This window comes from Phacochoerus africanus, chromosome 11, assembly GCF_016906955.1.
Source record: "Phacochoerus africanus isolate WHEZ1 chromosome 11, ROS_Pafr_v1, whole genome shotgun sequence".
NCBI classification, from domain to species: domain Eukaryota; kingdom Metazoa; phylum Chordata; class Mammalia; order Artiodactyla; family Suidae; genus Phacochoerus; species Phacochoerus africanus.
In genome coordinates this window covers 10043170-10069850 of record NC_062554.1, presented here as the reverse complement: position 1 = coordinate 10069850, position 26681 = coordinate 10043170, and the positions used below count along the sequence as shown (strand labels likewise).

Genomic DNA, 26681 nt, shown 5'->3' with positions numbered 1-26681 from the left:
GGATCCTGAAGCAGGGGTGTGTGGCGGGACGGAAGAGGGTGGCCAAAGGCAGAGAACTCCTAAATTAGGGGGTGGGGCGGACGCCTGGCTTTGAGACGGGCCCCCAGAAGCGGCCAGGGAGTGAACCGAGAGTTTGTTTACAGACCTGAGCTCCAGGCTCGGGGGTGGGGAGGAGGAAAGTCCTGTCCCGGCCCCCCGGCACATCTGGAGCCGCTCTGAACATCTGGCGGAGCTCGCGCACGAGCCCCACACCTCCCACCTCCCGGAGCTAAGGTACCTCCAAGACCCTCACGGCCCTTAGGCGCTCGGGGTCGGGCTCAGAGAGGGTTGTATGAGGTACCCCGAGTTCCCTCACCCCACCCTTCCCACTTCCAAAATAACCCCCACCCCTACCGCCGCCCCCTGGCGCACCGTCTGCAGCCCAGCAAACGCATCTCGCGGCCAGGGTCAAAGGCGGGGAGCGGGCCCCACCTCGCTAGGCGTCGCAGGTAACCTTGAAGCAGTGGCTCTGTGTCACGGATTCCCGGGGTCGGCTCTGCGAGCTGCGCAGCGGGAGGCTTCAGGCCGGGCCCGCGGCGACCTTCCGCGCGGCGCGGACACGCAGCTCCGGCGCGCAGTGCCGGCTCCATGCCCAGCGCAGGCTCTTCGGGGAAGGGGAAGCTTTGTGTCTCCCCGCCGGCTTTGGCTCAGAGGAGACAGCCACCTGGCAGCTGGGTTTCCAGGGCCTTCCAGAGCCTCAGCCTTATAACCACCTGCTGCAGCGGGACTGCGGTTACTGCGCTGGCGGTGCCCAGAGTGTGCACAGCCCGGGAAGTTTCCTCCATCGCCCGCTGCAAACGAGGTAGCTTGAACCTTAGCCTCAGGGCGGGGAGGAAGGGACCGCTTATCTCTTCAAGACCCTTGGCTTTGACGCGGGCCCACTACGTGCCTGACCCAAGGAAGGTCCCAAGCTGGGCCGGAAGCAAAGGGGTAGGGCGGCTCGGGGGCTGACCACGGCAAGTGGATGTCAGAGTACGACCAGTACTGAGAGGGCACTTACTCTAAACCCCATCCCATCCGCAGATGGGGACACCGGGGCCCAGAAAGAGGACGAGACTTGCCCAAGGTCCCAGGGCTGGGGAGGCCGATCCCACCTGAACCCTGGTTTAGCGCCCCCTGGCGGGCCGGGGGCTCCCAGAAGCGAGGGTGCCCTGACCCGCGAGGCGCAGGCTGAGGGTGACCCAGCGCCCCTCGCGGCTGTCCCAGACACTGTGACACTGGACAGGAATAATCCGTCAGGACCCAGAGGCCCAGGCCAGGAGCCGCCTCCCCCCAGCGACGTGCTGGGGCGGCGAAGGAAGAAGCCCAGGCCCACCGGGGCCGCTCGAAAAGAGCCGAGCGAGAGTAGCTTGGAGGCCTGGGTCCCTGTGCGCTGTGTTGGGCTGAACGCAGATCCCCTGCTGTGAGTCCGCGCTCTCCTCTCTCGGCGCGCAGCCCTTTCTCTTCCCCACCCTGGAATGCTGGGCGCCTCGCGGGGGTGGGGGTGAGCCCACACTTTGGGGGGGGGGGTGGAGGTGAGGACAGACAGTGGAGTTTTGATCCTCTCCCTACCCCCTCCCCATTCAGCCGATATATTTTCTCGTTTTCAGGAACTTAGTAAACGTTCAGGGCCAGCAAGACAAAGGGTTTGGATACAGGCTGGATGGGAAGAGGGGGCACAGTTAGACTGGAAGCCCCGCTGAACCAGCGTCCCCCACCCCTCGCCCCCGCGCCTGGACTCGGCAAGTTTGTAGCAGGCTCCACTGTGTTAGGCGCCCAGCTGCGGGACTCGGGGGTGGGGGGGAATGTAATTCAATTTTCTCGTCGCCTCGCTCTGGGTCAAGGCTCCAGAAAACACTGGGATTTCAGATCTTTGTGTGTGTGTGTGTGTGTGTGTGTGTGTGTGCGCGCGCGCGCGTGTGTGTGTGTGCGCGCGCTTAAGGCGCACACGTACATGCACACACCATGCAGGTAGAGGTACTAGTGGAGAGGGGAGCTCAATAGTGGAAACTTAAGCCGACCCGCAGACTACTGGAGGCTGGAAAGACCTCAGAAGATGCGTGGAGAAATCCAGTCCCTTGTTTTTATAGAAGGGGGAAATTGAGGCTGGGGCGGTGGAAGGCTTGTCCAAGATCACACAGCCAGATGAGAACGCCCCCTTTTCGCTCAAGCGTCCCCACGAAGACGGGCGCCTCCTTTTCCCAACTCCCCAGATCCTTTAGAAAAGGAATCCCTTTGTCTGCTCCTCCCCAGAGGCGAAGTGCTGGGGCTGTACGAACGCCAGGTGTTGGTAAATTTAGGAGAAGCTGAGAAGGGAGTTAATGAGGTGAGAATGGAAACCAAAATAAAAAAAAAAGAAAGAAAGAAAGAAAAAAGAAAGAAAAATTAAAAAAAAAAGAAAAAGAAAAAGGAAAAAAAAAAATCTAGAGTAAGCGGCTCTTCAGCCTGCGGGCGGGGTAAGATCTGCTCTGCGGCCCCAGGACGCCGCCTGGCGGCCGAATGCGGCATAGCGCCGGCTCCGTGCGCTTCCGGGCTTAGCCAGGGTTTGGCTTCCCCTTCTCTGCTCAGGCTCCGGCTGGCCTGGGCACTATCCGACCCTTTAAATGGGCACTGCTAGAAGGACTCTGAGACTCAGGACCCTCAACATCCCTCGCTGTACAAAGACCTTTGCTATTCCATTTCTCCAATTCCCTTCCACGGACTGAGAAACTGATGCCCAGAACAAGCCCCCATTTCCTTGGCTTCTCACCGGACCCCTGGGTAGATGTGGAAGTAGAACACGGGGCATGGACCTGCCGCTTGCAGGCTGAACAACCTCACTCACATCTCCGGGCCTCAGTTGTCTCATCTGTGAGATGGGGTCAGTGATCGTATCTAGCTCACAGAGTTTCTGAGGGGAACAATTGCGAACCCATTAGGTGAACGTTCTGTTTGAAAGCGAGTTGTGCCCCCAGTTTACAGAGGGGGGAAGCTGAGGCCTGGAGGGAAGGAAACCTGCCAAGCCCATAATAATTAATATGCATAGATGAGAACCCAGATCCTGGGCCCGGAATCTGCTCCTCCCCTCTCGGGTCCGCGGCCTCCGCCCCCAGCCCCCTCGTCTCCTTTCTGTGCGTCTATCCCCGCTCCCCCTCGGCTGAGTTTCTTTCAGCCTCGCTCTCTGGGTGAGGGTCTCTCTTGCTCTCACTGTCTCTCTGTGCGGTCTCTCCAGTCTCGGGTCCTGCTGCCCCCTCCCTTCCCGCCCGGGGCCGCGCTAGGTGGACACGCCCTCGGGCGCGCGGCTGCGGCGGCACCTCTTTCGAGCCAGACGCCCCCCGCGGCCCGGGCTGTGCGGGGCGGGAGGCACGACGCCCGCCGTGGGCCCGGCCTCCTCCCCGGGCGCCGACCCCTCCTTTGTAATTTGAATAAAACGCGCCCCCCGCCCTCCCCGCGCGGCGCCCGCCCCGCGCGTTGCCTTAACCCGCCGCCTCCGCGCTCTCCCCACTGCAGGCGGCCTGCGCGCAGGACGAGCGACGGCGGCCGGGCGCGCGGCTGGACTTCGGCGGCGCGGCTTCCCCAGGGTGCGACCCCCCGGCGCGCCCGCCGCGCGAGGATGAGGGCGCGGCCGCAGGTCTGCCAGGCGCTGCTCTTCGCCCTGGCGCTCCAGACCAGCGTGTGCTATGGCATCAAGTGGCTGTAAGTAGGGACCTGCGTCCACGCAGATGGGCCCCCGGGGACCAGCGGCTGGGGGCGGTGGAGAGCCTTAAGCAGACCGCTGCCCGCATCAGGCCCACGCTCCCAAGATCTGGGGGCAGAAGGTGGCTGGGGGTTGTGGGCCCGTCACTCTTCTTACGCCTCCTTTTCCTTTCCTGGAAAATATTGAGCCAGACAGGGCGTGGAGGGCGACAGAATTACCTTGTCCTGGGCGGCCCGAGACCTCCATCGCCACAGATGGAAACAGAGCGTGGTCAAGGGCCCGAGCGGATCAAGAGGGTCTGTGCCGGGCACACAGGGTCTGCTCCTATTCGGTTGTTTATCAGTCTCCTGATCTAGCTGGAGGTCCTCAAACAGTCCGGATCCCTCCACCTGGGTGACCTTGGGCAAGTGTCACTCAGCCCCTGGGAGCCTCAGCGTCCTCCTTGGTCAGAGGAGAGTAAGAGTCTCAGGAGCCTCGGGTCAGATGAGAAACGGCTCATGAAAGACCCGGGAGCTGTCAGATGCTGTGCGCCTGTGAAGGGTGGCCGCTTAGATAGAAATTATTAAGGAGTGGCTGGGGAGCGGGAGGCTCCTTTCCGCCCGCGAAAGGGAGTGACTTCTCCGAGCCGGGTTGCGGGGCTGTGGGCCCAGCGCACAGGAGAGAGGAGGAAAGCCCAGCCCCTTCCTGGAGGAGCTGCCCTCTGGTCTGGAAGAGATAAGCCCAGGCTGTAAATAACTCCAAGGGCCCTAGGAGCAATCAGGCGGTGTGGTGGGGGGCCCAGAGGAGAGGAGACCCCTTGGGGGGAGCACACATGCCGGGCCCCAAGTAGAATTTTCTAGAATTTTGGGGAGTGGGGCTCCTAGGATGGGCCTGAGGGGTCCATGGGAGTTTGGCGGGTGCCAGCAGGGGGAGAAGGGCACTCTGGGTGGAGAGCCTCCCTGAGTGGCGGAAAAGGCCAGGCCAGGACACCGTGGAGAGTTCCGGGTCGGGGGCGGGGAGCAGATAAGACAGGGGACAGATTATGGGGGCTGGGGAGGGGCTGCGAGGAAGGTCGGTGGATTAGCTGCAAGACAGGCTGATCATGGCTGGGCGGCCAGCAAACGGTCTGGAGGTCACAGGCCCTGCCCCTTCTGGGGCTGAGTTACCGATTAATTGGTGATCCGAGAGGGGGAGCCCCATCATCTTGTTTGCGAGGACAAGCGAGAGCTCAGCGCCCCCCCCCCCCCCCCCCTCGGGCACCAGAGGCACCAGCTCTTCTGTGCTGCTCCTGATTGGTTTTGTGAGAAATCAGCCACTTTCCTTCTGCGGCTGGAACCTGGCACTGTGCCAGCGGGTTAGAACCTCTGATGGGGAGCCATGCCCTCCTGGGCCACCACCACTTCACAGATAAGGAAACCGAGGCCCGGAGAGGAATGGGCTTTGCTCAAGGAGCCTCAGAGGCTGAGAACTGGGCTTGCTTCTAGAGCGTGCCGGGGGACACTGCCTTCCTTTCCTCACCACCGTGGGAACGCCGAGGTGCTGAGAAATGTGTGACAGGCACAGGCCCCCAAGCTGGCATGTAGCCAGGTAGGGTCTGTCACAGATGGCTGGCTGAGCCCCACCTCCGTGCTGTCCCCACCGCACAGCCCAGGCTGCCACAAAAATGGGTACTACTCAGTGGCTGCCTTAAAAGAGTTCCCAGCCCCTTGGGGGAGACAGACGTGTAAAAATGACAATGTAGGGAGTTCCTGTTGTGGCTCAGTGGTAACGAACCGGATCGGTATCCATGAGGATGCAGGTTCAATCCTGGCCTCGCTCAGTGGGTTACAGATCCAGCATTGCCGTGAGCTGTGGTGTAGGTCACAGACGTGGCTCGGATCCCTCGTTGTGGTGCCTGTAGGGTAGGCTGGCAGCTGCAGCTCTGATTCGACCCCGAGCCTAGGAGCTTCTATGTGCCGTGGGTTCAGCCCTAAAAAGACCAAAAAAAAAGTACAAAGCAGACTTTAGACTGTGTCCTAGGTGAGGGGCCGTGGGAGCCCAGAGGAAGAGCGGTTAGTCCCACCTAGGAGACATGACTTTGGGCCGGGCTTCAAAGCCTCGGCGGGATTTCGAAGCACAAGGAAGGAATGCCAAACAGGCGTCCTAGACCAAAGGAACAGCGGGGGCAGGATGGTGCGTGTGGGGAAACAGAAGCCAGGAATTGCAGGAGCCTGCTAGAAAATCCCCAGAGCTGCAGCCCTTTAATTCTGATAAAACTCCTAGCGGGTGGGTGACCTTCTTATCACTGCCATTTTACACATGAGGAAACTAAGGAACAGAGAGGTTAAGTAACTGGCCCAAGGTCACAGAGCTAGTTAATTAATGGTAGATGTGGGATCAGAAGCCAGGCAGACAGGCTCCATGAAGCCAAACCTCTTGATAGGGGTTAAACTCTTGTTGCTGGAGCTGAAAGATAGAAGCAGGAGAAGGAGTGGAGTTTAAGAATAACAACAGTGTGTGTGTGTGTGTGTGTGTGTGTGTGTACATGGCTATGTATTTGTGACTTTGCTACATGCCAGGCACTGTTCTAAGTGCTTTATGTGTATTATTTCATTTAAATCTCCCAACCACCATGTGAGGTGAGTGCTGCTGTCACACCCAGTCAAGAGAAGAGGCAGTGGAGGCTCAGCGGGTCTTCACTAAAGAAGGTGTCAGCGCTGGTAGGCAGAGGAGGCAGGAGTTGGAGTTAGGCTGTCTGGCCCTGTGGCCTCTTGGTTGCAGGGAGTCACAGGATGCTTGGGAACCAGGGAGGTGACCAGTGGGGAAGCTGGGGCCTCATCTAGGAGCCTTGGCTGTCCTGGGGATGTGCCAAGTGAGCCGAAGAGGAAAGGGGCATCGGACATGGGGACTGAAGGGCCTGTGGCCAGCGACCCTGAATGTCCACCTGTGGAGGACCTGGGACTCAGCCTGAGCTTCCTGTGGGTTGGGAGGTAAGGGAGACGGGGTGGAAGCACCTGACCAGAAATAATCTGAGGGATCCCTCCCCACCTCGCCCCCCACCCAAACCAGGTGCTGGGAGACTCAGGCCAGGAAATGAGGGGTGTCCACCCCCTTCTCTGGCTGCCCTGTGGGGGGCAGAGAGAATGGTTCCAGCCCCCGTGAACCACTGGGGCTGCCCCGTGAGAGGAGAGGCCCAGGGTGGCTGGGAGGACCCTTAAAGGCCACTCACTCCAGCTACCCCGGGCAGCCCTGCTGCTCACTCAGGGACTGGGCTTCTGGAGGCAGAGTCCTAAGAGCTGCAGCGGGGACTCTGCTGATGCAGCGTGGCCGGGAGACCTGGGTCCCAACTTGAGCCTGGAACCAGGCCTTAGGCAAATCAATCACTTTGTCTCTCTGAGCCTCAGCTTCCTCGGCAATAAAATGGGAACGAAAGAGCCCTAGCCTGCGATCTAAGAGGCCTGGGTTCTAGCGGGGCTCTGCCTCCGATTGGCTGGCTGTATGCAGGCCTGGGCAAGCCCTGTCAGCTCTGGGCCTCCGTGTCCCCACTTGCACCATGGGGTGGGGGCACGGAGGCCTGGCGAGGAGCAGTGACTTGCCCCAGGTCGTGATCGTTGGGTGAGCGGCTGAGCTGGAGCCGCAATCCAGATCTCTGGCCCACGGCACCCGCCTCCCGCTCTTCCCAGGAGAACCCCTGAGCCACCCCAGCGGCACCCTTGGCGTGGGCCTCGCCCGTGAACTCTCCGTTCCCTCCTGTCCTCTCTTCCACCCTCTCCCCGAGCACCCACCCCCAGAGAAATCACGGTGTTTTCAATTAGGGGTCTGCGGCAGCGAGGCTCGCCGGACGGCCGAGATGTCCAGACGGCAGCTCCCCCGCCTCCCGTCCTCTTCCTTGATTACCTCCCCCGGGGGCCTTCGTTAGAAACGGTCATTACCGCCAATTACCAGATGACCGCATCGCCCTCCTCGGCAGTGGAATCCGCTGCCTCCCACCTCCTGATCTCCCAGTCCGCGCGCTCCCAGGAGCCGGCCTCCCCCAGCGCCGCAGCGGGCCGTCCCTCCCGGCCATTCCCGGCCCACCCAGGCCCCCCAGGATGCGCCCTCTTTGTCCTCCTCCCGCCCAGGGCCGGCTGCGCCTCCTCTGGGCGCGTCACCAGGTTCCCTCAGAGCACCTTCTCTTGCCTTCTCACCAGGGGAGCGGGATGCTTGAGGACCTCACAGATGGACAGACTGACCCCCAGAGGGGCACAGGGTCTCCAGGCCCCGGGAGCCCAAAGCATCCCTTCCCAGGAGCCGCAGCACCCGGTGCCCAGGAGTTGCTTGAACATAAGGTCTCTGCTCACATTGTCCACTTTCTGACCAGGAGCCCAGGAGAAGGATCTGGAAGGCTGCCACCCTGCTTGGGTCTTCCCTGTGTGCCCTGTGCCGTGCGGGGTGTTGCCCCGTCTGTCTCCTGCCATCCTTCCGGCAGGGAAGTGGGAAAGCAGCTCAGAGAGGAAGGATGGCAGCTGGGCAAGGCTGATGGGCAGGGCGGGCTCAGGACAGGCTGTGTGGATGACCCCCGGCCCAGGAGAGAGGGGACCCGGGAAGGGGAGGCCAGTTCAGGGGAGAACCGCGTCCAAGGAGGCAGAGCACCCAGGCCCTGGTCCCCGCAGCAGCCTCCTCTGTACAGAGTGGGTCATACTCTCAGGGTCCCTCCAGGCCTTGGGAGAATGGGAGGGAATGCGAGGCTCTGTAAACTAGGCAGCGCCGTGTCCGCCAGGGCCAGGGGGTCCGTGTGCCCAGACCGTGTTCACTAGGTGGAGGCAGAAGGTCTCTAAGAACCAAGAATCAGGTCGAGGGGGTGATTTCTGCCCAGTGGGATCACACCTCACCTAGCATGAGCTGCAGGAGTCCAGGCAGCAGTTTCCCCGGGGCATCCTGGCATTGGCGAGGTCAGGCACCCATGCCTGAGGTCTGCATCCAGATACACCAGTGGTTTCTCGGTTCCTGCCTTGGGGTTTAGGGATGGGCCAGGGGACACAGTGAAGAGAGACGGCCCATGCCACCCACAGTCACTCTCAGGCAGGCTGGCTTGTGCCACTCCAATCACAGACATCAGGCCGTGCCTGGGTCTGCTTCCCACGTCTCTGGGAGGATTTCTGTATGTGGGAGTTGTCGGATGGGTGAGGCATGGCAGACACAGGCAAGAGGAAGCAAACGCACATATTAATGCATCATATAGCTCATATTATCTCATTCAGCCCCTGCAAGACCTCCAGGAGCCCCCATTTTGTGGTTGATGCTCAGAGAGGGGCAGCAACTTGCCCAAGATTGCACAGCGCAGAGAGGTCAGATCTTGAGCCACAACCCAGGTCTTCTGATTCCCTCTGGCCCAACATTCATGCGGCAGCAAGCAAGGGATTCTATTTATAAGGCCCCAATTGTAAAGCATTCATTATCATATTTAAGTCTTGCCCTCACCTGTAGAAGTTGAATGTATCATTTTTCGTATAACAGATGAGGAACATGAGGCTCAGAGAGGTTGGGTAACTTACCTAGGTCACACAGCTGGTACCCAAAGCCTGGCATCTTCCCTGGGCCAGCACCTGAGCTGGAACGTCGGAGTCATTGCCTTATAAGTGGTAATAGGTCTGTGCAGCCATTAAACCGGGGCTCCTGGAAGAAAGATCTATGTCATGTCCGTTACCAAATGAGCTGAGGAAGAGTTGGAGCTTAGTAAAGATTGCTTCTCTGAGTAGATCAAGTTCATTCATTCACGTAGGTACAGGGGCAAGGGGCGAGGCATTCCTGGGCACGGGCATGCTGGCAGGGCAGTCCTTGTAAGAGAAGCTGGGAGTCTGGTGTGGCTGACATTAGGACGTGTGGGGAACAGGGCCTAGAGGCTGGAGAGGGCTGGGGGGCAGGTTTTAAGGGGCCTTGAAGGGCAGCCCTTGGCCTTGACAAAGTGGGTGCAGGAGGCTGTCTGCAAGTAGAGAAAGACCACCCAGGCGGTCATCTGGTCACTCCCATCACGAAGCACTGACCGTGTCGTGTCAGCCCTGAGCAGAGCATGTGATACACATGGAGTTAATCCCGCAGACAAGGCTGGGAGATTGTTAGGAAAGGAGATAGGACTTGACTTGCTCAAGGTCACAAGGGGAAAGAAGGAGCCAGGAGACCACCCGGGCCTGGGCTAGTCTTTGGCCCCACGCTGCTTCCCCTGGGGTCTCCGGCCAGGGATTTGGGCAATCCCAGCCTTGCTGGATCTCAGCCCGGACGCTGAGGAAGGTCTGCTGTGGGCGCAGCAAGTGGGACACACAGCCCTTGTGTCTGAAGGTGGGCCCCTTCTTGTCCCCTGTCCCTACAGGGTCTCTGCTGGGTTTCCAAGGACCAGCTGGCCCTAGGGTTGGGGGTTGGTCTATGCAGAGCCCTTTACGGCTGTGGGGTCCCTCTAGCCTCCACTTAGAGGAGGTGCAGCCTGATGCAGCCTGTTCTCCAGAGAAGGCCTGGAAGGAAGGTGAATCCAGGATGGACCCCTGGTCCTAAAGTCTTGGAATCCAAATGCCCAGAGCTGGGATCTGGGAAGGTCTGAGGTCCTCGAATATCACCAGAGTTCATAGAGACCCCCTAGGCCAGTGTTTCCTAAAGCATAGATGAGGGCAGCGTAAAGGGATTTGGAAGTTAAGACCAAACCTGTTGCTTTGCTGCAGGACTTCTCAGAGCCTTTAAAATGTAAATGCACATTGTTGCTCTTCAAGGGGCTATGTAGTATATCACGTTCCCCAAACATGCTTGACCAGGGATCCCTTTTTTCAGAATACCTCACTGGAACCCATTCTGGGAAATACAGTTTACAGGTACAGAGACGGAGGCCCAGAGAGGGACCGTGACGTACCTAAGGTCACACAGCAAATTCATGGCCAAGTCCAATTCATCACAAAATCGAGTGGCTCTTTAATCTTTTCCTAAATCTTTTGCGTGGAGGTGGGATTTTACAGCCTGATACATGCATTTCATAATTAAATGACGCTATGATGGGACGCTCTGAACTCACCACTGTACACCTAGTAAATGCTCAGTTAATAGTATGTATTCTGATTATAATAATCCAGCACTTAGCACGGTGCCTGGCACCTTCAGTGTTGGATGAATGTTGCATAAGGAGTAATAACCGGCAGCTGCGTGAGGATTAAATAAGGCCGTGGATGTGAGAGCTTTGTGACAAGAATTTTAAAACCTTTTATTGTTAGTGTAATTCTAATAAAGCTTGGAGGATGGAGGCCATAAGCCATGTCATTTGAATGAGAACCCAAGGCCTAGAGAGAGTCAGCGATGTACCCAAGGCCACACGGGGGTGGGGGCCATCGCTCTGCTAGGGACGGGGCTTGGCCTCCTGGTTTCCTGGCTCCTTCCAGCACGGGCTCCAAGCCCGGTGATGGGGGGGACGGAGGCGGGGGGGGCAGTACAGCGGGTGGAGGCAGCGTGGCCCCTCATGGCCCTGGCTTTTCATTGGTTGCTGCCTTCGGCCTGTGTGCAGGGCGCTGTCCAAGACCCCAGCGGCCCTGGCGCTGAACCAGACGCAGCACTGCAAGCAGCTGGAGGGCCTGGTGTCTGCGCAGGTGCAGCTGTGCCGCAGCAACCTGGAGCTCATGCACACCGTCGTGCACGCTGCCCGCGAGGTCATGAAGGCCTGCCGCACGGCCTTCGCCGACATGCGCTGGAACTGCTCCTCCATCGAGCTCGCCCCCAACTACCTGCTTGACCTGGAGAGAGGTAAGGGGCCGGGCTGGGGGCGGGGGGCTGCGAGGGCCTGCGATGTGCGTGCCGGTGGGTGGATGAATTCAGGCAGAACTATGTGTGTGTTTGGATAGGTGGGTGAATTCACGGATGGATGGATGGAAGCGTGATGGGCGGATGAGGGAATGGATGGATGATGGGTAGATACACGGATGGGTGGGTGGGTGACTTAATCATGGACATGGGTGTTTGGGCGTGAATTGATGAGTAAATAAACATATAGCGAGTGACTATACCAGGGCGGGGGGGCCTGGATGACGGGGGTACATGCACGTGTACCCCTCATGCCTGAACGGAGGCTTAAACGATGCACAGAAGCTCTGGGGGTGGAGTCTGTCATGAGCCTGGCCTTGGGCCAGACAGGTGTGCTGCAGGTAATGCCAGACCTGCTGCACTGAAGGTGCTGCCGAGGTACAGAGTGGAGTGGGGACTGAAGACCATCTCCGCAGAAGACTTCCTGGAGGAGGTGGCTTCTGGGGTGGATTTGGCCAGGGGGGGGGTCCTGTGTATCACAGAGAGGCTTTGGCTGGGCTCGAACGCCTCAGGGGATCTGATCTCGGTGACAGCAGGCTGTTTGTGCAGCACTTTACAAAGCTTCCTTGCTTCCCGAATGATCTGAACTCCAGAGCAAGCCTGTGAGGTAGGTATGATCAGTCCCATTCTACAGTTAGGGAAACTGAGGCTTGAGAAGGAGGGTGACTTGCTTGGACCCCAGGTCGGGACACCCCACAGCCGAGGCACTTTGGGCTTAGGATTAATTTGCTCAGGCTGCTGTAACAGAGCAGCAGGCACCAGGAGGCTTCTAACAACGGAAACGTATTATCTCATGGTGCTGGAGGCAGGAAGTCTTGAAATCAAAGGCCGAGTGTCAGCGGGGCTCCCTCTGAAGGCACTGGGAGAGGATTCTTGCCTGCCTCTTAGCTTGAGGGGGCTGCGGCAGTCTTCTGTGTCCTGTGGCTTGTAGCTGCCTCCGTCAGCCCCTGCCTCTGTCTCCTGGCCTCCCCCCCTCTATGCCTCTGTGCCCCACTTCCCTTTGTCCTATAAGGACACGGTCGTTGCACTAGGGCCCACCCTGGTCCATCGCATGACCTCATCTTAGCTCAGTCATACCTGCAAAGACCTCATTTCCAAATAAGGTTCCGGAGGCCACACCTGCAGCATGTGGAGGTTCCCAGGCTAGGGGTTGAGTCGGAGCTGCAGCTGCCGGCCTACCCCACAGCCACAGCCACGCAGGATCCGAGCTGCATCTGCAGCCTGTGCCGCAGCCTGTGGCAACACCCGATCCTTCACCTGCTGAGCGAGGCCAGGGATCCCAACAGCCTCCTCGCGGACCCTAGGTTGTGCTCTTAACCTGCCGAGTCCCAGCCAGAACTCCTTGGCCGTGTCTTTTCAGGGGACACGTTTCACCCCACAGCAGGCTCCCGGCTCACTTGGCTTTGAGGCGCTCGGGGACTGAGCCTTCGCTTCCCGAAAGCAGCCCCACCACCGAGTGCAGGGCAAGCAGGGGCAAAGGGCGGCCTGTGAGTGTGTGAGTGAATGTGTCTGCGGGGGTGCTGGCTTTGTGACTGAGTGTGCCGGTCAGCTTGTGGCTTCGAAGGAGGATGGCGGAGTGACAGATGCGTGCTCATAGGGCTGTCCTCCACCTGCTGTCCTCCACCTGCTCGCGGCCCCTGTCCCTGCCTGACCCCGCAGAGGCAAGGAGGGGCCCTGTCCCTGGGCCACCCAGCCCCTGCTGACCCCGCATCTCCCCACAGGGACCCGGGAGTCAGCCTTCGTGTATGCGCTGTCGGCGGCCGCCATCAGCCACGCCATCGCCCGGGCCTGCACCTCCGGCGACCTGCCCGGCTGCTCCTGCGGCCCCGTCCCAGGTGAGCCACCCGGGCCCGGGAACCGCTGGGGAGGATGTGCGGACAACCTCAGCTACGGGCTCCTCATGGGGGCCAAGTTTTCCGATGCTCCTATGAAGGTGAAAAAAACAGGATCCCAAGCCAATAAACTGATGCGTCTACACAACAGTGAAGTGGGGAGACAGGTAACCACCCACCCACCCACCCCAGATGGTTGTGCTTGTGCCACGTGGCTGGAAAAGGGCCACCCAGTGTGCCCCAGTGGAGCGGGTGGTGGGGGGACGGGCCCTGATCCGTCCACACTGATGTGCTCCCGGCCTCCCCCGGCTCCTCCCTCTCCAGGCGCTCGGGGCTTACCTGGCTCCTCCTCCTCCAGGGGGTCCACCAGGATTTGGGTTGGAGAGTGTTGCTGAGCAGAAGGAGCACTGAGCTGGGAGTCGGGAGCTCTGAGTTTCCGCCCTGGCTCCGGCATTAAACTCGCTGTGTGACGCTGGGCCAGTCACTTCTTCTGTGGCCTCAGTTATTCCCATCTCTGAAATGGGGTGGCTTGGTGCTCTCTCGTCCCCATTAACCACGTTCCTCGGCCTCTTCCCGCAGGGCTGTGGGAGGCAGCGTGGAGAGGGCTGAGGGGCAACAGAGCCTCAGCTCAGGAGTGGTCTCCTAGGATCTAAGGATCTAATGGAGATGCCCTCCCAGCGCCAAAACCCACCCAACCTCCAAAACACGCTTTCCCTCCCTGTCTGTTCTTATCAGTGTGTCACTCATTCCCACCTCATCCCATAGAAGGTTCGGGTGAATGCGTACGTGAATGAATGGACCTTTTTATGTTTTGAAAATTAAATACAAAAAAGCTTTCTGCCCGTCTGTGTGCCAGACACTGGCCCTCTCCCTGGGCCGCTTGATTCATTTTCTCCCCCACAGTCTGCAAAACCAGCCTGTGAAGAGGTCCTGTAGCCCTCCTTACAGACGGTGGCTGGTCCCGGCCGGCCGGCCTGTCAGGGCGGGGGCATCTCAGGGCCTCCGCCCTGCAGCCCCCTGTGGCCCGGGGTACAGCAGCACCAAGTGAGGCAGAAAGAGCTTAGGTGACTCGGCCAAGGACACACAGTGTGATGGAGCCCAGGTCTGTGGGACTCCAAGTTCAGAGGTTTCCAGGTCCGCACCTTCCTCTCTCCCTATTAGAAGGATTCTAGGACGTCCAGGCCATCCTTGGACGGTTGGGGAAACGGAGGCCGAGCCATCCTGCAGGTCTGAAGCAGGGCCTGGCTGGGGACCCAGGACTCCTGCCCCCCCCCACCGGAAATCCAGGGGCGGCCCTTCACCCGGCCCTCCTTCCAAGAACCCGGCCCCTCTCCTGCCCGCAGCCGAGCCCGAGCCACATGCCGCCAGGGCACAGCCGTCCCCTCCCGCAGCGCAGGCCAGACAGGGTCCTCAGCCTCAGGAGCACATCGGGCCTGTCCAGGGGCCCTGATGCCAAGGAGCGGGCCTCCCTGGGGCCGTCTGCACGGGGCGCTCTCCCCCTCCCGGAAGCCGCCGGGCCTCAGGAGCCTGGGCCCCGCCGCGCCCTCTGACCTGCGCAGGTCACCTTTCCCTGAGAACGCAGAAGTGCCCCGCAGGGCACGTCATGAGGTGCTCTCCGCAGCCTTTGCTGAGACAGTTCCAGACTTTAGACCCAGGGTGCCCTCATCCCCCACTTCCTGGCTCTGGGACAGGGAGGGAGCTGGACCTCGACCAGCTTCCTAAGGCCCTGAGTGGTTTTGGGCAAGACCCCGCCCGTGAGCCTCAGTGTCCCCATCTTTTTGCCGCAGGGCTCGGCCCGGGACCCAGAACCCTTGCAGCAGAGTGCCGCAGGGAGTGGGGCTTAGACCACGGAACCGAACGGCCTGCAGAAGGCACCGGTTTGTGTCCCTCGGGTTCACGGGGAGAGGAAGAGAGTGGGACAGAGTCACGTCCAAAGCCAGGGCTAGAGTGGCCCCAGGCCCCGGGCCCAAGCCACCCCCTCCACCACAATGCTTTCTTAGACTGATTTCGCAAAACCAGCATTGGTGTAACGTGTATAGTTCACAAAACTCTTTCGTATGTGTCATCTCGTTGAATCCTTTCAACGACTCTGCAAGGTGGCAGTCGCGCACCTGCTCCGCTCACGTGAAGACAGGCCCTGAGTGGTGACCTGGCCCCAGGCGGCGGAGGGGAAGGTCAGCCAGGCCAGGGAGCCCACCCTGAGCACCCACCTGCGCCCCCCTTCCTCGGCCTCCCCTCCTTCCTTCTCTTCTTTGTCCCTCTCTTTTCTTGCAGCAAGCATTTTGTGAGAGAGGAAAAAAACGTGGAAGGATGAAAAGCCATGGCTTTTGGAATCACCCTCAGACCTGGGTTCAAATCCCAGTCCAGGATCTTCTAGCTGTGTGGCCTTGGGCATAGGACTCAGCCTCTCTGAGCCTTCATTTCTCCTCTCTCTCTCTTTGCTTTTTAGGGCCGTGCTTGTGGCAAATGGAAGCTCTCAGGCGAGGGGTCGAATTGGAGCTACAGCTGCTGGTCTATGCCACAGCCACAGCAATTCAGGATCCGAGCCACGTCTGTGACCTACACTATAGCTCACAGCAATGCCAGATCCTTAACCCACTGAGAGAGGCCAGGGATCGAACCCACAGCCTCATGGTTCCTAGTCAGGTCCATTACCGCTGAGCCGCAATGGGAACTCCCCATTTCTTCTTTTCTTAAATGGGGAAATTAATGCCATACCTCCCATGAAGGGCTTCTGTGATGATTAAGCCACTTTAAGTGGGAGAGCACTTGGCAGAGTAGGTGTTTACCTGGCATCTGTTACCCCTCCCAGCTGCCCCCCAGGTTGGAGGAGGAGCTAAGGACCCAGGACATTCCCCAGCTTGAGAGCAAAAAGCCCCGAGACTTGAGGCCCGGAGCAGGTGGTGACTCCCTGAGTGCACCCGGCAGGCGAAGGGGTGGGGCAGGGCCCCGGGGAAGGCCGGGGGGTGACTCTGGCCGCCCAGCCCGACGCCGTCCCCTGTCCGCAGGCTCTGCGCGCCTCTCTGGAGATGAAGTGTAAGTGCCACGGGGTGTCTGGCTCCTGCTCCATCCGCACCTGCTGGAAGGGGCTGCAGGAGCTTCAGGATGTGGCCTCAGACCTCAAGACCCGCTACCTGTCGGCCACCAAGGTAGTACACCGACCCATGGGCACCCGCAAGCACCTGGTGCCCAAGGACCTGGACATCCGGCCTGTGAAGGACTCGGAGCTGGTCTATCTGCAGAGCTCCCCCGACTTCTGCATGAAGAACGAGAAAGTGGGCTCCCACGGGACGCAGGACAGGTAAGGACAGGGAGAGCCCCGGCAGAAAGGGGTGGCACACGCCCCACCCCAGCTCAGGGCTCGGCACACAGTCGGACCTCTGTTGGCATTTGGAGGATGGAGGGGCACCCCCCCCACACTGATTGCCAGGTGGAGGTGTGGGGTCCCAGGGTCCCCCCAGCAGAGGTCCTGGGAGTGGCTGTGTACACCTCGCCCAGGCCAGGCTCCCCCCCTCACCTGCCCCCTGGGGGGAGAGGGCACAGAGGAGGGGAGACACTGACTAGATTTGGAGACAGGGGCTGGGAAGGAGGCTGCCTGACAGAAGAGAGGCCTCGGTAAATATTTACCAACTAAGTGAAGGACAAATGTCATACAGCCTGGTAGTTGGACAAATGAACAGAGGCACAAGGGCAGGTGGGGCAGCGGCCAGCCCGGGGTGGCACCGGAGGTCTGCCCCGTGTGGAGGCAGAACCAGGGCAGCAGAGGGGCCGCATTTGGTGGAGAGGCAGTGTCCCCATGTCCCCCTCCCTACCTTCCCCCACCTCCCAGGCCCCCGCTCTTGCCCCCTGGTCCCCCTTTTCAGAGCTGGGGCCGGGGTCCTCACAGGGTCCCATCACAGCTGCTGACCTGGTTCCGGCCAGGCGAGGGGGAGGGAGCCAGGGGTGACTCACAGACCTGCTGCCGTGTGCCTGGTGGGGCTGGTGAGGATTCAGGGGAGCAGCTCTTCCCAGAGATGGTTCTGGAGGAATCCAGTCCTGAAATGCGGTGAAGAAATGGCTCTGCAGTCAGATACGTTGGGAAATTCTCTTTGGCCATTTGCAAGGCACAAGAACACATGGAGGGCTCTGAGGAATTCCCACGGTAAAGGACCTGTCGAAGCCAGTGTTTCCCAGAGGTGTTTGGCTGTGGAACTCTTATTAAGAAGCCCCCTAATAGCATTCCGTGAAACTAGTGTTCTTCAGGGTTAAAAGAATATTGAACCAGAGCGAGGGTGTCTGAGAACGTATCTGGCACATAGTTGATGCCTGGCCAGCATTCACTTCCTCCTCAGCCCACGATCCTGTCTCCGGGAGAGGGGGGCTGCTTCGGGGGGCTCTGTCCTCATGGGCCAGAGCCGCGGGCTCTGTGAGGAGGCCCAGGCTCCCATCTGGAGGCCAGATTGAGGGGGTCGGGCACAGCGAAGATGGAATCAGGTCAGGCCGGGGAGGCGGGAGGGAGCGAGAGTCTGGGCGGAGGGTAGGTGTGATGAGGATAGGGTGACGGGAGGATTCTAGAACCCAGAGGACTTGGGGGGAGCCCACTGAGGACCCCAGAGCAAAGAGAGGGTCTTTGCCCGTGTGAGTGTGTGTGTGTGTGTGGGTGGGTGGGTGGGTGTGAGACGCTACAGCTTCCCGGCTGCAGGACCTTGTGCAAATCCCTTCACTCACCTGAGGCTCGGTCTCACCTGTGACCCAGGGATGTTCCTTCCACCTGGGAGGGTTGGCCAGCGATGCTAATCACACTTACTAAGCAGCCCCTCCAGGCTGGGCGGTGTCAGTGTCGTGGGAGTCGCCCGTCCCCTCTCCCCATCCCCAGGCTGCCCTGCTTCTTCCTTCGCAGTTGCCCTTGACTCTGCCCTTAGCCCTTGCCCCCAGACTACTGATGAGAGGCCCCATCCCACCACACCGCTGCCTCCCTTGCTTTCTTCCAATGGCCTCCCCCCCACCACCCCCACCCAGGTCTCCTGCCCTGCTCAGCCCTCTAAGGACACCTGCAGACAGTGTATGAGTCAGCTTTTTCTGCAGTAACAAACAGCCCCAATAACTGTGCTTATAACCACTGGCGCCTCTTGTACTTGTCACATGGGGCTCTGGCTGGCTCCAGGGAGGGGGAGGGACCTCAGATGTTCAGATTGTGTTAGAGGGAAAATGAGGAACCCAGAGGGACCCTGACCCAGCCTGGACATTAAGGAAGGCTTCCTGGAAGACGGGAAAATGTGAGCTTTACTAGGTTAGGGATTCGGGGTGCAGCGGGTTGGATGCAGATAAGACTTATTCACTGTCAGAGGCAGGTGCACAGCTGGTCCACATGGCTGGCCCCCTGGCTGGGTGAGATGCTCTTCTCACATCCAACCTGGTGAACTGAGGCCTCCGCAGCCGTCCGTATTCCAAACGCTGGCCCCTCTGGTCCTGTTTCTTCCGGAGGCCCCCGCACCTCTGAAACCTGCCCTTCTCCAGGCCCCACCCTCCCCGACTCCCCCTCATGGGCACCATCGCAGACTTGGTCTGACTCAGGCTGGAGGCCAGGTTTCAAACATTGCATGTCAGGGGTCCAGAAATAAAAAATGCAACTCCGCCCCTTTCATCACCCTTTCCTGGAGGAGTCGCCCAGAGCCCTTCAGGGTAAGGCTGAGGGGGACTGATGGTGGTGAGTGACTAAACAAAGCCCAGAAAGTTAAGTGACTTGCCTTAAATCACACAGCTATTAAGCAGCACAGCTGGGACTTGAACCCAAGTCTGTCTGGCTCTAGGGCGTGTGTTCCTCCTGCTGTTCCCGCCTCTCTCCTGCCCTGAACCGCTTATGCCCCGCACAAAGGTCCCCGTCAGCTCCTGACGCCCCCTCCAAGGGCTCCCCTCATCCCTCCCTGTGGCTCCTTCTCAGTTCAAGCCTCGGCTTCTCTTGCTCAGCTGCTGCCCAGCCTCCTCTGCAGCCTCCCTGCCTCTAGCCCTGCTCCTGCCGCCTGTCTCTCACTCCCCTTATTAGGTCACATCAGGGTTTTCGTTCTTTGCCACCCAGACCTTTCCCTTCTCTCCAGAAATGGCCTGGATGCCCCACCCGCTCCAGGAGGCCTTCCCGGCCCCGTGCTCACCCCGCGTGATGCTGGGCAAGCCCCCTCCTCCCTTAGCTTCCCCATCAGGGAACAGGAGGCTGGATTGGGTCACCTCTGGGGCTTTGCCCATCTCAGACATTCTGGGATTCCTTGGTCTGCGTGGCTCTGGGGACCTCGCTGCCTCCCACGTCCTGAGCCCCGCTGGAGGAGATGCCTACCTGCACAGATGTTTCTTCGCTAGACAGGAGAACTGATGGCGAGGATAGTGGGGTTTTAAAAGGGCCTTCAGTGCCTTCTTTGAGCACAGGAGTGATTCAGGAAGAAATGCAGCCCCTGGCAGCCCGGGGGTTCTCTGGCCTTTTGAGGGGGAAGAATATGCACTAGACTGGATTTCAGGGCCTCTGAGCTTGAGCCCTGCTTCTCGGCAAACTCCCGCGAGGCCTTGAGCAGCCCTCTGCCCCTCCCTGAGCCTGTTTCCATCTGTAAAATGGGCACAGTAATTCCACTGAACCAAGGACCCCGCATGCCTGCAATAAGATCAGATACTGAGAGAAGGGCCTGATACACAGTGGGACAAATGATTGGCAGACCGAGTACCCGATTTCCTCACATCCAGTGCTGTTAGTTTGTTTCAGGAAGTGTATCCTAGGCTTCTCATCATAAAACAATCTTCGCATTTGTTAAAATATAATTAAGAATTAAATATGAAGATGGGATTACCAGACAGGGGTTTGAGACACTTCCAAAGTCCTTAGAAGTAGACACTGCAGGAAAAAAGACACCGCCAAGGAAACAAAACATCCGCATCATTTTGATAAATGCCTCTTCGACATACAGGGGCAAGTGACAAGGACCCGAGGGAGGAGGGTTACTTTACGTTCCCCCAAGCCCAAGATGCCAGCCCAGGGGGGCCCTGAGGCTGCAGCTCTGGAGGCGGGGAGGCTGGGGCTGCCTGGCTGGGAGTGGGGGGCGGAGGGGTGACGAGCATGCCCAGTGACCTCCCCTCCCCTTGCAGGCAGTGCAACAAGACATCACAAGGCAGTGACAGCTGCGACCTCATGTGCTGTGGACGCGGCTACAACCCCTATACGGACCGCGTCGTGGAGCGGTGCCACTGCAAGTACCACTGGTGCTGCTACGTCACCTGCCGCAGGTGCGAGCGCACCGTGGAGCGCTACGTCTGCAAGTGAGGCCACGTCCCTCTTGGGGCCCCGGGAGGCCAGTCCAGGGCCCTGGAGCCACCCCGCGGACTCTGGCTTGTGATGCCAGTGCGTGGAAGGAGGCGAGGCATGCGCTTCGCTTCCACTTGGAAGCCACCGGGCGCCGAAGGCCCGGCCACCCGGGAAGGAGGGCCAGGACATCAAAGGAAGCCGACAAGATTAAAAATAACCTGGCAGCCCAAGGCCCCGGAGGGCCCACTTGCTGCCTTCCAGGCGAGTCTAAAACGCCAAGGGCGTGGGTTTGGCAAGACTGCTATGGACCCGACCTTTCACTGCCAGAGACACCAGCCTCCTGGGGAGTGACAGGAGGGGTCGGCCTGCCCTCCCCAGAATGTTCTGCAGGCCTAGCCCTCGAGACCCACCCCCCCACGCACCCCAGAGTCCGTGCGTGCTGGGCCCACCACATGGAACCACTAGCTTGGGTTGTAAATGTTTCTATGTTTTGTTTTTGTTTTTGTTTTTTTTTCTTTCTCTGGGATATGGGAGCTACAGAAATATTTATAAAACATAGCTTTTTTCTTTGGGGTGGCTGGCCTCAATTCTTCTTTATATATTTTATATATATAAATATATATATATGATGATGATCTATATTTTAAACAAGCTTTTTAAACAGCTGTATGAAATAAATGCTGGGAACCCCAGCCTGCCCCTGCAGTGTCTGGCCTCCTCAAGTGAACTGGGCGGACCCCGGGGTTGGTGGGGTGACCGCTCTGATATCCAGGCAAGGCGGTGTCCGATTGATGTCCTACCCCCACTCCCTCCGCCTGGCTCTGGCCCTGATCTCCTTGCAAGATCCCCGGTCAAGGGCAAGGACAGATGTCTTGAAACCCAAACCCAGCTGGCAGACTCTTTGTTCCCCAGGGACACAGGGACAGGCATACTTAGCCTGGCCGTGTCATCAGACCTGCTAAGTGGCTTCAAGAGCAAACCTACCCCAGGAGCTGGGGATGCAGACCTCAGGGAGGTGGTGGCAGAACTCGGCTCCCGCCAGCCCTGGCGGGGTTTCTGTGTCCCCGTGAGGAAAGCCTTTCCCTCCCTGGCCGCAGGCTCCCAGTCGGAGATAAGGTGGTGGCTGGGAAGGGACCCCGGCCTCCTGCCTGGACCAGGCTGGCTGCAGTGGGTGTGGTGGCTGGATTGCTGTGCGGTTTTGAAGGTGGAGCCAGCAGGGTTTGTTCTTTTCTGGTTGCGAGGAGGATGAGAAGGACCGGGAGGGTTTTGGCCGAGCACTTGGAAGACTGCTGCGGCGGGGCGGAGAGAGGACCAGCGCTCAGACTTGGTGGAGATGGCGACTGATGCAGGTCTGGTGTGGAGAGATCCAGCCTGGAGTTCTGGGCAGAGGCAGGGCTGAGATGCACATCTGGACATGGGCACTAATTTGGCACTGAGGGAGGGGAGAGAAAAGCAAAGAGGACCAAGGCTTGGGCCTGGGGCACTTGCACTCTGCGAGTCAGTGAGATGAAGGGGAACAGAGGCCAAGAGACCAGGAGGTAACAGCCAAGGAGATGAAGAATCCATGGTGGGTCAGAGTTCCCATCATGGCTCTGTGGTTAATGGACCCGACTAACATCCATGAGGATGCGGGTTCGATCCCTGGCCTCGCTCAGTGGGTTAAGGATCCAGTGTTGCCCTGAGCTGTGGCGTAGGTCACAGACACGGCTTAGATCTGGCGTTGCTGTGGCTCTGGCGTAGGCCAGCAGCTACAACTCTGATTCGGCACCTAGAGCCTGGAAACGTCCACATGTCGTGGGTGCGGCCCTAAAAAGACCAAAAAAAAAAAAAGAATCCTGGGGGGTCTTGGCTATGGCCAAGTCTAAACCAAAGACCAGGTCTCCCAGGGCACGGCCCTGCTGCTCACTGAGCTTCAGTCTCACTGCCTGGGACGTGGGTGGCCCTGGTGGGCAAATGAGGGTCATCCTGGGGCCTGGCCCATGGTAGGTCCCCCGAATGGAGGTAATTATTAATCACCTGTATCTGCTCTGGCCCTGGGGCGACTACACGAGACACAGAATGTAAGAGAACGCTACTCCCTGAATATCTGTGCACGAGGATCCCTCCCCAGGGCCCGCAGAGACGCCACCCTGAGCTGGGGACGGAGGCGGGGCAGACCTGGGGGCAGGATGGCTGGACCAATCACGGGGTGGGCAGAGGGAGGGCTGTGTGGCCTCTGTGCCTGCCAGAAAGCCGCAGCAGGCGTGGCCAGAGTGAAGGATCCCTGGCTGGAAGGGACCTGGAGATCCGCCTCCGGGTCTCTCAATCTGTTTTGCAGATGAGGAAATTCCAAGATGGGCAGGGCCTTTCCTGTGGTCACAGAGCTGATAAGGGGCTGAGGGCAGGTGGTGGGACATCCCAGGGCCGGCCCCCTGATAGCATCTGTGCGGAAAACTCAGCCCCCATTGAACAAGCACCTGGAGCCTGGGCTCTCCCGGTCCCAGGGCCGCCCCTGCTCCACACTGGCTCCCCAGGGCCCACAAAACCAATCCCCAGTCCCCTGGCCTGGTGTGCCAGGCCCCTCCCCTAGGCCCCCAGGCCCCCAGGCGATGCTTCCAGTCACGTTTCCTGCATCTCCTCAGGCATCCTCTCTGTTCAGCCTGCCTCTGGGCATCTGTGATTCTTCCACAGAAGGCCTGGAATATCATTTTCCGTGTTGGAATCCCACTCAGCTTTTGGAGCCTTCTCTACAAAGCACTCTGGAGCTCTACACAACCGTTCGAACTTTTAAAGCCGCTGTCGCACTCAGGCTCACAGCAGCCAGCCACTGCCCGCTCTTTCTCCAAGGCGTATGTAAATAGTCCCCTCCTCCAGAAAGTCCTCCTGGATCACCCGCAGCCTGGGCCAGTGGCCTCCTCTGGCTTCCCGCGGCCTCTGCGCTCCTCTCGCACTTTGCCCTGAGCCAAGGTGTTGACGAGTCTGGGTTGTGGCTATGCCTGCCTCCCCCATGTGTCTGGGGCCTCCAACATGGGCCAGGACCAACCCAGGGCACCCCTGGGGCCCCTAGGAGCTGAGTACGTGCCTTGAAAATGTTGGCTGGGGGGGTGTCCTTTGGACCTTGACCAGGATAAGCAGATGGGGAAACCAGTCGAAAGACCCAGAATGACCCTCAGAAAGGGCGAACCTCACCATAGAAACGCTCCCTGATACTGTGCACCTGCTGTGTGCTATTCTAGACACACTGTCCCATGTCATGGTCACAGCAGGCCCCGGGTGGGCGTTGTCCATCTGACAGGTGAGAAAGGAAGGTTCTGATGGGGGAGCCCACGTGGCCCAGATCTCACAGAAAGTCCACAACAGCCGGGCCAGGGGCGGGGTGGCTGGAAGTGCGGGTGTGTCTGCCACCAGACCCCTTCTCACACATCCTCCCTCCAGCAAGTCGTGGAGAGAGCAGCATGGAAGGCAGAGGCTGTTTCTGGCTCAGTACAGCAGACCCAGCGGGCCCCTGCCTCAAGGGGCTTCTGTACCTGCTGCCGGCCAGTGCCCTGCCAGTGCCCTTGAAGCCCCTGTCCAAGGCTGGACAACCAAGGAAGCGGCGGAGGGCTGCTCCCTGGACCGCTTCTCCCAGCCAGTCGGGTTTCGAAGACACAGCTAAGCGGAGCCGTCACTCGGGTGAGGCAGGGGCGGGGGCCTCCCTAGTGGGAATCCCAGACACCTAGGCCCTGACATCTCAGGATCTTAGAACCGTAGAACCTTGGCTAGACTTTTGGAGTAAAAAAATCCTCAATCCAATTGCATCGGAAGCCCCGTAGAGGCCCCCCCCTGGGCCAGGGGCCAACCCAAAGCATTTGAAAGACCCAGGACTGATCTGTGGGTTTCGGAACGGCCATCACCAGCCAGATCCCTGATCCAGACTTCGCTCCATCACTCTGCTTCCTAAGAGGTCCGCGGTCTCAGACGGGAAAGTCCTAGAGACGGAAAGTCTGCAGCGATGATGGTACAAGCTGTTTTGAGGTTCAGCCGCTTCTGAACCGGGTGTGGGAGGCTGGCCAGAGACACGGGAGAGACAGGGCCTGGGGAGAGAGACCAGAAGACAGCAGAGGAAACAGGAGCTCTTGAAAAGAGGGAGAGATTAGCTTGGTGGGAAAGGAGAGAATGGGCAGATAAGGTCCCCTGGGGAGGCCAGGTCAGACCAGCAGAACAACGAAGCGGGGACTGGGCCCGGCCCCAAGCGGGCTGATGGTTGTTCCCTAGGTCGTGCAGACCAGCTGCCAGGTTACACACTCCAGGCCACCAACAGGATGCAGGCCCCAGCCTGCGACCCCAGGCCCGAGAGGGGCTGGATGGGGCAGGGGGAGTTTGGGGCTGGAAACAGGAAGCACGGCATCTTTTCCACTCTCCTGCTGTGTGACCCCAGGAAGTCACCGGCCCTCTCTGGGCCTCTGCAGTGGTTGTTTAATTCTCACGACCATTCTGAGGGGTAGGCTTCAGGATCCCTGTTTCATGGATGAGGAGATTGAGGCACAGAGGTCTCAGAGCCGTGTGTGGAAGAGCAGGGATCTGAGCCCCAGATTGCCTGGCTCCAAGTCCATGCTGGGCAGCCCAGGGATGGAGGCAGCCTCCAGCTGAATGGGAAGTGGATTCTGAGCCACTGGAAAGGCTGGACAGGGCGTCACACTGTGGGAGAGGGAACAATGCAAGACTGAGAGGTTCCTTTTTTTTTTTTTTTTTTGTCTTTTTGCTATTTCTTTGGGCCCCTTCCGCGGCATATGGAGGTTCCCAGGCTAGGGGTTGAATCGGAGCTGTAGCCACCGGCCTATGCCAGAGCCACAGCAATGCTGGATCCGAGCCGCATCTGCAACCTACACCACAGCTCACGGCAACGCCGGATCCTTAACCCACTGAGCAAGGGCAGGGACCGAACCCGCAACCTCATGGTTCCTAGTCGGATTCGTTAACCACTGCGCCACGACAGGAACTCCAAGACTGAGAGGTTCTTGACATCTGTCGCAGGCTGGGAAAGGCGGGCCAGGCGCAGATGTCAGCTGGCCCGTCCCCATGGCCATCAGGCCATCGCTCAGGTGACCCTTCCCGCCCTGTCCCCCCAGGCTGGGGAACTCACCATTACCAACACTGATATGTTGGAGGAAGGGGTGAAGTCCACGTGTCGCCCTTCCGTGGGGCCCCCAGCTCCCAGGTAGCAGCACAGCAGGGATAGCTGGAGTCAGAAGACAGGCAGTCTTGGGGTTTAGGGATTGGGGTGAGGGAGAGCCCCTGGGGCTCAGGGTAGGGAGCGGAAAGCCTGAGAGACTTCTCAGAGGAGGTGCCATTTGCCCTGGGTCTGGACACTGACTAGGATTTAGGAGATAAAGACAGAGGCGAAGGGGTGGGACTGCACCAGCAAAGGCACTGCAGCGTTTGCTTGGAAGAGGTCAAGACGTTCCCAGACTAGGGGTTGAACTGGAGCTGCGGCTGCCAGCCCATGCCCCAGTCACAGCAATGCCAGATCTGAGCCGCATCTATGACCTATCCCAGCTCATGGCAACACCGGATCCTTGACCCAGTGAGTGAGGAGGCCAGCAATCAAACCGGCATCCTCATGGACACTAGACGGGTTACTGAGCCACGACGGGAACTCCCAGAACCAGGTTTTAAAACACCCCCACCGGGGCCCTAGCTGCCAGCTGGTCTGTCCACTGCCTGCCCGCCAGGTCCCCCGCCCACCCTCAGAGATGGCTGGCTGCAGGCAGAGCGATTTAACAGCCTATGTTTAACAGGTCCCTTTGCTCCCATAGACCAGATCAATATCCGCTCGGCTCCCCAGGCCTGTGGCTGCGGAAGGCCCGCCTTATGGGACCCTTGGTCCCATTGCCTCACCTGCTGGGCTCCCTCAGGGGGCCGGCTCGGGGCCAGAGGGGGAGGAGGCGGGGGCAGATCACACAACCATCCCAGACACCCCCCGGCCAGGCTGGCAGCAGCAACAGGGATTGCGAGAGGCCCGGACCCCAGCGCTCCTGGACAGGGGCAGGGCTGCCGTTAAACCCATGTGTTTATTTCATGTCTCCGCCGACTTTGCATCCATACAAGCGTGCCTTCCCCGCGGGGGCTGTGGAGCAGGAAGCTGGCTGGGAGATGCTGGGACAGCAGC

At 59.6% G+C, this 26681-nt stretch overlaps 1 protein-coding gene across 3 annotated transcripts; it reads left to right on the top strand.

Annotated features, from left to right (window-relative positions):
* Window positions 1–62: 62 nt before the first annotated feature.
* On the top strand, window positions 63–21259 carry WNT11 (Wnt family member 11). 3 transcript variants are annotated; one of them, XM_047753277.1, is made up of 6 exons: window positions 63–273; window positions 3508–3693; window positions 11169–11404; window positions 13183–13460; window positions 16302–16594; window positions 20398–21259. In XM_047753277.1, the coding sequence occupies exons 2-6, from the start codon at window positions 3611–3613 to the stop codon at window positions 20570–20572; spliced, it is 1065 nt and encodes a 354-aa protein (XP_047609233.1). In that variant the 5' UTR covers window positions 63–273; window positions 3508–3610; the 3' UTR covers window positions 20573–21259. The 3 variants fall into 3 exon arrangements, with proteins under 3 accessions (XP_047609233.1, XP_047609234.1, XP_047609232.1); XM_047753278.1 differs by lacking the exon at window positions 63–273 and adding an exon at window positions 1185–1441; XM_047753276.1 differs by lacking the exons at window positions 63–273; window positions 3508–3693 and adding an exon at window positions 7833–7980.
* Window positions 21260–26681: the final 5422 nt, after the last annotated feature.

Coding starts and splice junctions, on each gene's coding strand:
- WNT11 (XM_047753276.1), top strand. CDS start 7,871: ATGGACAGACTGACCCCCAGAGGGGCACAGGGTCTCCAGGCCCCGGGA. Junction 11,405..13,182: donor CCTGCTTGACCTGGAGAGAG/GTAAGGGGCCGG, acceptor ATCTCCCCACAG/GGACCCGGGAGTCAGCCTTC. Junction 13,461..16,301: donor ACAGTGAAGTGGGGAGACAG/GTAACCACCCAC, acceptor CCCTGTCCGCAG/GCTCTGCGCGCCTCTCTGGA.